At 31.6% G+C, this 11,239-nt stretch overlaps 2 protein-coding genes and 1 long non-coding RNA gene across 4 annotated transcripts; 1 reads left to right on the top strand and 2 right to left on the bottom strand.

Annotated features, from left to right (window-relative positions):
- The first annotated feature begins 1,286 nt into the window (after window positions 1-1,286).
- On the top strand, window positions 1,287-3,313 carry LOC131178740 (uncharacterized). 2 transcript variants are annotated; one of them, XM_058144376.1, is made up of 4 exons: window positions 1,287-1,502; window positions 1,690-1,816; window positions 1,969-2,041; window positions 2,807-3,313. In XM_058144376.1, exons 1-4 carry the CDS (start codon window positions 1,475-1,477, stop codon window positions 3,074-3,076), a joined length of 498 nt encoding a protein of 165 aa, XP_058000359.1. In that variant the 5' UTR covers window positions 1,287-1,474; the 3' UTR covers window positions 3,077-3,313. The 2 variants fall into 2 exon arrangements, with proteins under 2 accessions (XP_058000359.1, XP_058000360.1); XM_058144377.1 differs by lacking the exon at window positions 1,287-1,502 and having other exon boundaries at window positions 1,732-1,865.
- A 170-nt stretch (window positions 3,314-3,483) lies between these two features.
- On the bottom strand, window positions 3,484-5,467 carry LOC131178548 (uncharacterized). Its single transcript, XR_009147459.1, has 4 exons — window positions 5,388-5,467; window positions 5,255-5,300; window positions 4,002-4,071; window positions 3,484-3,804 (listed from the first exon to the last, which is right to left on the bottom strand). It is a non-coding gene; the product is annotated as an uncharacterized LOC131178548 (long non-coding RNA).
- A 679-nt stretch (window positions 5,468-6,146) lies between these two features.
- On the bottom strand, window positions 6,147-10,346 carry LOC110647393 (mechanosensitive ion channel protein 10-like). The gene is made up of 5 exons (XM_058144375.1): window positions 8,948-10,346; window positions 7,438-7,561; window positions 7,053-7,346; window positions 6,769-6,971; window positions 6,147-6,663 (listed from the first exon to the last, which is right to left on the bottom strand). The coding sequence occupies exons 1-5, from the start codon at window positions 10,174-10,176 to the stop codon at window positions 6,393-6,395; spliced, it is 2,121 nt and encodes a 706-aa protein (XP_058000358.1). The 5' UTR covers window positions 10,177-10,346; the 3' UTR covers window positions 6,147-6,392.
- Window positions 10,347-11,239: the final 893 nt, after the last annotated feature.

The following is an 11,239-nucleotide window of genomic DNA, read 5'->3' as shown; positions in this document are numbered from 1 at the left end:
AATTTAAACGTTGGTGGAATTTATTCTTTTACATACTGTTTAGAATAATTTTTATGCAAATTTTAATTTAATTTCGCTAAAAATATTCAATTTAAATATTTTTTAATATAAAATTCATTTTTTTAAAATAAATTTTTAAAAAATAAAATTCATTGAAACTTGCGAAGTGGATAAATTTACTTCTCTATTTTACTCTTATTTATAAAAAAAATAAATATATTTTAAATAATAGTGTTTTAGATTTTTTATAGAAAATAAATTAAATTCTTGCAACAGGCTTATACTATCTTGTCCACTTTTATCTATTATTTAAGGTTTTTGAGTGATAATTAAAGAAACAATTAAATTATATAAATTATAATAAAATACGTTTTAATTTGATTAAATTATATTTTATTTCTCTTAATTAATAAAAAAATAATATAATATGTTTTAAAAAATTATAGAAATAATTATTATATTTAATATAAATAAGATTAAAATTTAAAAAAATAATTAATATATCTTAATATTCTTAAAATAATGTTTGAAAAGCAATAAATAAAAATAAACAGAAGTAATAAGATATTATAAAATATTTTAATTCCTAAAAATTGACAACCTTTAAATTATTAATTTAATTAACGCATGGGAAACGACCAAAGGAAACCACAGGCCCTTCTAAATTTCTAGTAATAGTCATGGGCTAACAGGAAGAAGTAAGAATTGCAGTAGCAGTGGACATGGGACAACGGAATTGTTATACAACCCATCACTTCAATAGCCCAGCCCATCATGCAAAATAAAACTTTAAACCATAATCCAAAACAATTCTTTCCCATATATTCGATATTTCTTTTTCCTTTTTTTTTTTTTAAATTCCTCTTTTCTTTTCTTTTTTTCTATAATATTGATTCTGATTCCAATTAAACTCCAATTTAAACTCAAGTTTTAGAGACTAATTTATTTTATTTTAAATATTAAATAATTAATATATAATTTTCGGATAATTCAATAACTAACTTGTAAGTTGCTCTTTTTTTAAACAAGGACATTTTAATTTGATATCTCCGAGAACGAATCGGGCTCTCATGAATCAATGATAAATCTTGCCCTTTTTTTACTTTTCTTATAAAAGACGAGAAAAAGAAAAAAAAATGACATGAGTTATATTCAGGTACAAAATAGTTCACATAAAATCGCCAAACCAAGTTGCCGTGCAGCGTTGCACGTATGTGAAAGTCCACATCATCTAAATTATGTGGAACATGGCTCAGAGGAACCTTCCTCTTTCTCTCCCAAAAGACAAGGAAGTAGGAACCAGACAACCAGTTTTATCTCTGCCTTGTTATCCAGAGACTGGTTCGTACCACAAGATCCTCTTCCAAACGATAAACTGTCTGTGGCAACCCAGAAAGGAAAACAAGGCACTCTTTGCTCTGATTAAATCACAGTGCCAGTCTGCAGCTCACGACACCGTTTATAGGATATCCCGATGGGGCAGCTCCTCGGCAAACTTCATGGTATTTATACTTTTTTTTTTTTAATCTTTTTATGTTACTTTTGATTACCCTTTTGTATCCTTTTGGCTGATATAATATTTCAGAGTGAATTTCAATTTCTTTCCAAGTTTTGTTCGTTGCTTTTAATTATGAGATTCTTGGGGAATTCATTTCATTGTGTCTAGTTGTTAACAACTTAATTATGCAGGTAAGGAGTGGAGGCACAAGCAAATAAGATTGATCACAGACCGGGTTTTTAATCGCGTTAAAAATGAATCAGGAAGGGCTGATCTGTCGTTCGAAGATCTGTACATTGCTGTCCTACTTGTCTACAAGTAACAATCTTAATTTCTCTGTTCTAATGATTGAAAATCAATTTAGAGGGTATGCTGAAATTTGAATCTTTTCGGTCTGAAAGAATATCATACTCTGTCAACAAGTGAAAGCATAGGAATATGTTTTAATATATCTCTCTTTTATGTTGCAGTGATATCAATAAGCTGTTGCCTGGTCCCCATTTTGATCCACCCTCCAAAGATCAAGTCAGAACCATGATTCAGGTACTTGAATTATTTGGCATGAACATTTAAACCCAAGGCATTCTTTGAGAGGCTGATCCCTGCTATTAATTGTTTTGATTTTCCTTTTTATTACTGATATCATTTGTATCTTGCTTGTTGAAGAACAAGTAGAAACTAAGATTTATATGCTTTAGAAATGGACCTGTCTAGGTGGCTGTGTTTGATGAGAAGGCATGTTTCAGTTATGCTTGTTCAAGAACAGTAAAAGTTTTAAGGCACCTTGTGAAGAAAAAAGTTTTCAGACACTTGAGTTCAACAACATTGTTATCTGATTACCTGAGGTTTCTTTAAAACCTTAATCAAAGACGAATGCTTCACCCAGTTAAGTTTAACACTTGTGGAAGGATTGGCTTATGGTTTACCCCATTGCTTTGCTTGTAAATGTTCAAATCTTGGTTTTGCCGCCTTTAGGAAGTTGCCAGCATTATGGGTTTGGTACTTAAAAATTGTCTAAATTGGCATTGATTTATACTTGTGTGTTTTAGTAAGTTACCATAGATTGTATGTTTCATGGAAGCTGAATTTGTTCTTAAAGTGGTCTAGCATTTAAAAGCACAATCTGATCCAGAGAACTTATACTGATAACTGAAATGGGAAATGAAGGACCTGAACTAAAACAAATGACTCGATTCAGCTTTCTCATTTCTGTAGTTCTTGAGCAGTTTGTATGAAGATTTCTTTTTAGCCTAATTTCCGTTCATATATATGGATTGAAATTAAAAATCTTTTATCCTTTCTGTCCAGGAGTGTGACCTCAACCTTGATGGGGGAATTGACCATGATGAATTTGTGAAGTTTATTCAGCGGCTAACAGCAGACACATTCATTGTTGTTAGTCAGGGACTGATACTAACTTTGATTGTAGCACCCACATTTGCAATGGCAACAAAGAAGGCTACAGAGGGTGTCCCAGGCGTTGGAAAGGTGGTTCAAAAACTACCCAATTCAATATATGCATCCCTCGTCACTCTTGCCATCGTGTGGTTCCAAAATGCTCGCCAGGACCTTGACTAGAGACTTTAAGCCTGTTCATCCAAAATATCTCCACTCTGTATCATGCACTAGCTGCCTTCTAGTTGTTTTCTTCGTGTTTCATGGAATGGAGTGTTGTATTTGTTTATATCTTATTAATTACGACGATAACGTTGCTACTTCTGTTCAGGGTATTGATTAGTCAGTCTGGAGTTAATTAGTTAGCTTGTAATACATTTTAAAGATATGCACTATAAATTTCATAAGCCTTTTCCCTTCCTCATTTTCTTCCTTACAATTCTTTAAGCAAACATGAGGTGTTTTCTGTTAAATTGTACATATGCTGTTTTCAGAGGTTCACAAGGAATATTGACCAAAACTGGCATTCTAATGAATGATGAAGATCTTGCCAAAAAAACCTTAAAAGCTAGCTAGCCACCTAATAAAAAGAGGACAAAGATGGGAAGAGGATTAAACCAATTAAGGATTGAAATACACAATGTTCTTGTCTAAAACGCATAGTAAGGCATCACCCTGATATTTTTAACCACTGATACGATGATCACCACCACAAATTCCTAGAATTTTGAGATATTGCAGCATTTGAACGGGACTAAACTCAGGCGGCTAGAGAGCTGTAATCAGTGATGTTGACACTACTGAAGTATTCTCACCAGTAAAGATATCAGTAAAGTTTTGAAGCAATGAACCAACTTGTAATCAACCAGTACTCAGCTTTTCTAGCTTGGTTTTGGCAGAATCAAGTTGTTCTGCACAACAACAACAACAACAACTAAGTCCTAGTCCCAAATTAGTTGGTTGGGATATTCAAAAACAACAACGAAAAGTTGTTCTGCACAACAAGTTGTTATGCACAATATTCAAAAATTGAAGGTAAACACAACATAATTAAGTTGCTTTGAGAACATCCAAGAAGACCAGGGAGTGAATAGAGGATGGTGCTTACTCTTTTCAGATGCTGTTGCTTTTTGGATGGCAGTCCGAAAAAAAATTTCCCCATTTTTCTGATAGACGCCCTACAGTCAAGAACAAAACACATTATATTATATTCCTATATAATGGCCTATGATCAATGTAATACAAGATTTTGAAACCCAAAAGAAAAAGAATAATTAACACAGCAAAAAAAAAAACAGAAAGATGCTATGAAATAAAAGAATTCAAACAAACACATTTGAATATATGAATAATTGAATATACAAATATGCTCTGAATTCAACCAAAGGCAACCACCAGTTATAACAATACAAAATGTTTTCTATTTTAGGCCAAAAAATAGATATCAAGGACATGCCTCAAGCAATAAAACTTACAGGCTTTCCTCAAAAACAAAGGTATAAAACACATTTGAAGTTGTCCATATAGGTATTTGTGATTGGTGAATTCGTGCTCCAACTAAATTGGTAGATAACAGCAAAGTGAATAAAAAGAAAGAAAAGGAGGAAAAAGAGAGAGATTCAAAGAATAACAGGACAAGGCTTCCAAACTAAGATTTTAAGTTGCCCATTTGCTAATTCAATCAACTGAAATTATAAAAAGACAAATAAACGCATTTGGTTTTGAGGTTGGGATGTCAAAAAATGCTTTTTGGAAAAGTATTATTTTAGATACCGTTAAAAAAAATTATTTTGAAATTCTTACAATAAAACATATCAATTTAACTTTAAACTAATTTTTAATATCCTCTGACTAACATGTTTAAGAAGTTACTTTTCTCATGGTAACCTTGCATCTATTAAATGATAGTAAGCCCAAGCTTTTCATCAAATAAGTCTGGAATCATTTACTAGGGTTGTGAAATCTTAAGTTCGAACCAGAGCCCAATGACCCAAAAAAGAGAAAATTCAAAGGATCAACATACAAATAATAGACTACTGCCAATGTAAATGTATAATCTTTGCATAACTCAGTACAGCCTTCAACTTAACAAAACTCTATTTCCATGCTAATGCCCAGTAAACCTAAATGCGGGTTGACAAAAACCCAGAAAATGTAATTTTCACAAACACACAAGATACGCCTATTCTTATCCATATGTTTGGCATCAAACATTGACCCAATTAACATATTCAACCGTTCACATTGAAATTACAAAATAGACCAACCAAAGATAATATCAACCAGAGAACTAGTGAGTTACGAAGACAAGAACAATAGCAAAAGGCAAGCTTGGTAGTGGAGATAGAGCGAAGAGCTTACCCGAGAAGATGAAAGATTGTTCAGCTCTACTAGGGCAACTTCATGGCTTCGCATCTGACAGAAAAGAAACAAGAAATAAGCAGATACATGTGCAAGACAGTAGAGATAGATATAAGTGAGAGAAGATGGGTACCGTCTTTATGAGATCGAATTTGGGGTCTGACGCAGGGGAGAAGGAAGCAGACATCGCCATAGAATACACTGTCACTCTCTACTGGATTCTCTGCTCTCTTTCTGTGGGTTGAAGCATCATAAGACTACACCCTTTTGAGGGAATAAGGGTAAGTAATTTTACCTTTCTGTCCTCACGTTTGTTTTCCATTTTTTTTAATTAATACAATTTTCTCTTTGCCCCTATAAAATTCAAAAAATATATTGAAAAAATTTTTAAAAATTTATTTATGGTGAAGTGAATAAAAAAATTAAGACAAATAAATTTTTTAATTAAGTGATCTGAGACTAATAATTTATTGATTTTCTTTCATAATGCATAAATGATCGGCTAATCCATTGGAATATTGGCTTTGTTTATTTTGGAGACATGAAATAAGATGGGATTATAATAGTTATTTTACGTTAATAACTATTTATAAATTTTATTTAAATTAAATGTAAAATATTATTTTATTAAATAATAATTTAAGTGTAAAATTTAACAAATAAAATATAGAATTTTTTATAATAAAATTATTGTACATATATGAATTTTATAATATAATGTTTTATAATTTTTATCCACAGCTGAGTATATATTCATTAATTATTAATGGTTATTTTAAATAAAATTATAGTGTATATATATATATGTTCTATTGGTTAATTGAGTGTAGAGACACTGACACATCCTGTCCTCTTCATCTTTGAAAAAATAAAATAAAATACAAGGACGGGATCAGATGAACCTCTCTTTCATAGATGTAATATGCAGATTCTGATCTTTAATCACCTTTCATTTCAAACTAATGGCACCAGCCAGCATAGTTACACCAAGAAAATCACTTCCTTCTCGTCTTAATCTTCAATTAATCCCTCAACTAATCTAAATTACAACACAATCAAAAAAACCAAATACATATATGCAAACATTGATCACTATGCTTTCTATGCATATGTCCCACTAATGCGTAAATTGAGAGATTTAGAGAGCAACAGTACTTCTGAGATTGGTCATATTAAGTTGTGTGAGATGGATCTCCTGTGGAAGGAGATGATACCTTATGCCAAGATTCTCAAATATCTTCTTTAGTTCAAAGACAAGCTCTGATCTTCTAATGCTCTTTTCTCCAAAGTTTTGATGGTTTATGGTGTGTTGAACACATAGTGTCAGCTTCATCTTGTTCACATCCTCTATCTCCTTCACTAGCAATGTATGCTTTGGGTTCCAATGCTTTGGCTTGCTCTCTATGTATCTGCTCAACACTCATTGATTCAACAAGTAATATAAAGACTAATCATGAAGAGCCCTCTTAGATTTAACCTACTTGAAATTAAATAAAATAAATGCAGATAGTTACGTTTGTATAGCCTTCTTGAGAGCATTAAAGTCATCAACAGAAGTGGAGACATCAATAGTGAAATCAATAGCATCTCCCATGTCTGGACTTCTTCTGAAATTGCTAATTGGCTTCATGAGAAGAACTGAATTTGGATAATATATTTTCTCCATATCATAACGTAAAAACACTGTGGATAAAATGTTCATCTCTTCCACAATCATCTGCAGCAACAAAATTCAAAAATCTTTATAAATAATAATTATATTTTCTTAATAATTTAGTATAAATTAATTAATGGTCACCTGTACACCATCAATAACACAACGATCACCAACGTCGAAAGGATGCATAACGAAGACGAAAATGATGGATTCGAAGATGGTTTTGCAAGTGTTTTGGAAGACGAAACCCACAAGAAGAAGCTGAGAAGTGACTACTAAGACAATCTTGGTTGTGGCTAATCCCATTACCAGAAGAGTGATCACAATTATAATTACTGTCACTATTGCACTTGCTAGCTTGTGAAGCTGCTGCACAGCAGTCCTAGTATCATTCAAGGAATGGGCTAATGCTTTCCTCTCAACATAAGCATGTACCTGCATATTAATTACTACCAACATTATATATATATATATATATATATATATATATATATATATAAAGTATAGTATGAGGGTCGATGCTTACCACCCAATTTCTAAAAGAAGATTTTGTAATTTTTCCAGTCTCGACAGCTCCTTCAAACAGAGGAAAAATGGTATGAACCTCCTCGCTCTTTAAAAATCTTAATAAATCTTCCTCTTCTATGTACCTAAAAAATAATAATTAATTTGCAAATACATGAGTGAATTATTAGATAAAAAAAATTAATTATATATTAGCTATAATAAAAACTAAAATTTATTGAGAGTAAATAATTATTAAAATTTAGTATAATTTATATATTTAAAGCCATTTTTTAATATTTTGTCAATTATGTATCGGCAGAAACTTTTGCAGGCCGGAGGATTTTTTTCTTTAATATTCATTCAAATTATTATATTTTATTATTTATTTTGTATATGTATTTATAAAAATATATTTTGATACCCTAATTTCAATTTTATATATTTTTTTTAAAATGAACAATAGAGATTTCAGGGTAGGGAAATTCTGGCAGGGACATGTTCCATATTCCGACTAGAGTCAGACACGGGAATCAGGCAATTGAAGAGCTTTGCAAGGTAGATACGGGACCATAGAACTATTGTTTTATAGGACGATCGATTGATGGACATTGATGCTGAGTTCGGAAGACTATCAATTTTCATTGAAAAACATGGGTTCGATCTAACTCACTTTCTCATCTCATTAAAGCCCTCAAAGAAAAAAGTGTTTAAAGCTTTATAAGTGATACATTATCTTTATTATAAATTGATATAGAGGCTCAACGTCGATTAAAAGAAATTCTGATATTATTTTTAAAAAGTAGGTTAAACTCTTAAAAATTAAGTGAAGAAGAATGCTTAAGACTATATAAGTGATATATTATTCTTTCAAATTCAAGTGGATTAACAAGCATAAATTTCACTGAAGAGAGATTTATTGATAAATTTCAATAACGATTCCTAAATTTTAGGTGCTGTAATAAAGTTATCTTTTAACTAAAAAATGTAATATAAAATTTTAAAATTTTACATAATAAAATATTTTTTACTTCTAATGTATAATTTATACAATTCCCAGAGTAGTGCTCACATGAACAATGCTATCTCCTCTATGTGATTGTAACAAAATTAGCTATAATTTTATTCACAAATCAACCATGAAAAAACTCAATTGTATAAGATAATGAACCGATATATATATATATATATATATGAAAAAGGTTAAAAAAAAAACTAGCTTAATATATCTAAACCCTGAAAGTAAATAATAATAATAATAATAATAATTATTATTATTATTATTAAAAAAAATATACATAGAGATAAATAAATTTTCCTAATGTATTCTTAAAAAATTTTCTTTTCCAAACATCATCTAAAATAATTAATTTTCAAACTAACATTTTCAATCCCAATTTAAAACGAATTCTTGCCTATTTCGAACATTTACTCTTTAAAGTATTTTGATAAAATAATATTAATTAACGAGTGAATGAATTCTTTGAAATGAGTGGATTATTAAAAAATAAAAAATAAAAAAAAAACCTTACTTGGCACTAGGCTTAGCTACATGCTTAAAGATCGTTTGAGCACAACTCCTAGCCTCCCACTCGCTACTGATCTCCGACTCTCCATTCCCAAATTCATCCACCGTCCTCGAAATCGTCGACAACCCCGACGACATAACATAATTCACTAGCCTTTTCACACTCCATGCAGTTGCTCTACTTTGCATGCTCAGCTTCTTTAATCTTTCCATATCTATCCTCCCCGGTCCAGACGACCTCTTCGACCTCGACGGCGTCAAAACTGCAGGCGGACTCTCCTTCAGTTTCGTCGGTAATGACTTCGTTTGCCGGAGACTCTGTCGTTGAGGAGCTTCTCTCTCATCCTCATCTAATGGAGGACCTGAGAGGGTATCAAGAATGTAGTGGTGGAAAACGCTTTCTTTCATTCGATCAAAGAAGGTAGATACATGAAAAGATGTAGCAAGAACCTTAACCAGAACAATCTTTAGCAGCCAAATAGTTGCTCCGATAAGCACAGCTATGAGAAATCGGAAAACTTTCTTTAAGACCTTGTTGTGTTTATGGACATCATGGAACATGACCATCCAAGCTAGTAAGGCTAATCCTAGCCAGGCACAGTTCTTAAAGCTTTTGCGCAACCCATATACGAAGTACAATACCTTCTCCCTGAGCATGAAGTTGCGTTCTATGAGAAAAACAAGAAACCCAACAACCCAAGCTGAGACGAGCCGGCCACAGAAAAGTACCAAGACAATAAGGCACCATTTCCATATCTCTATCCCCCATTTCACCTTGTTCTTGAAGGATTCGAGGGTTAAAGAACATATTAAGCATGCCATGATGATGAGAAACAAGATGAACTCGATCAAAGCTCTCTTGTTGATCTTCTTTTTTCTTTTCCTTCGATACGTTGCCCATTTTCCGTCTTCTTCTTCTTCTTCTTCGAACCACTCTTGATAATCGTCTTCTTCGTCTGTGGTAGTTTCTTGATGGTTTAAGGGTTGGAGCTCTTCGGCTTCAGGGATAGTTTTTGTAGGGTGAGGGTATTTGATTTCAGCAAAACGGGATCTGGGTTTGGAGAAGTTGAGATGGCGAAGAGTTTTGGGTCCTGTAGGAGCATGAGGAATGGGATCATTGGAGTCTCCTGGTGGTGGTGGTGGTGACTGTTTGAGTTTGGGGCTTGGTTGGTCCATGAAAAGAACCACTTGATCTGTGTTGTGTTTCTGGTTATCTTGATTTTGGATCTCCATGAAAACTACTCTTTAAGAAGAGAGAGAGAGATTTGAATAAGAGATTTTAGAGATTAAGAAAAGGAAATGAGATTGTTTTAAACATTAGTTTGGACCTTCATGAAGTATGCTGGTGAGAATTTATTGAGCATAATCATATACAATCATATCCATGTGCACAAAAATTAATATATTTTATGAATCAACACCTGCAGATATAATTTTTAATATGGTTGAGGAATTATTGACGGCAACAATTGTTAATAAATTCACAAATTTATATGCGAAATTGATGAAAATATATATAAACACATCCGCATTGACAAATTTTGTTCATAGTTATGTATATTCATTGCTAGTCTTATGGTAAACATTTTTTTTTTTTGGAAAATGAAGAAAATAAGGTTTTCTATGTATAACGGTTATAGCCCTCTTAAATTCAAGATCCAGATTACTAATTGACATTCTCGATTTAATCCAACCCTATAAGAAGGAACCTATAACTAAACTTGAAGTGACACCCAATGAGACGAACCATTAGACAATTTATCTCCTCTTCCCATTACACTCAAAAGCGGAAATAATATTTAGTTATCACGCTGATGTGGAGAATTAAATCAGAGTGAAATAAAGTTATTTCACTAAATAAATCACAGACTATTACGCTCGGTGGTATCTTATGGTAAATATTCAAATAAATTTTTTCTCATAAAAAAATATTGTAAATATATATGTTGTATTATGAAATTATTAAAATTATAAAATTTACAAAGTTTTATATTATTTATATTGGAATTTAAATAATTGCAAATTTATTATTGATATTACATAAAGGATGTACTATATTTTACATGATTGATGCCATTAATAAAATCTTGAAAACAAATTAATTGTTTTAGAAATTACTAGTACATTGATTTACAGCCAAGTTGGCATAATTGATACCATTAATTTATAGAAAGTAATGAAATTGAAAAAATAATTAATTCTCTGATGGGCAACTAATTGTTGTTGGACTTTAACGCTATCGACCTCATTCGTTATGGAGGCGGCTACTAACTGAAAATTATATAAAAATAATTTT

The sequence above is a fragment of the Hevea brasiliensis genome, chromosome 3, assembly GCF_030052815.1.
Source record: "Hevea brasiliensis isolate MT/VB/25A 57/8 chromosome 3, ASM3005281v1, whole genome shotgun sequence".
In the NCBI taxonomy this organism is placed as follows: domain Eukaryota; kingdom Viridiplantae; phylum Streptophyta; class Magnoliopsida; order Malpighiales; family Euphorbiaceae; genus Hevea; species Hevea brasiliensis.
The sequence above is the reverse complement of the archived record's forward strand: the minus strand, read 5'-3'. Positions and strand labels throughout refer to the sequence as shown.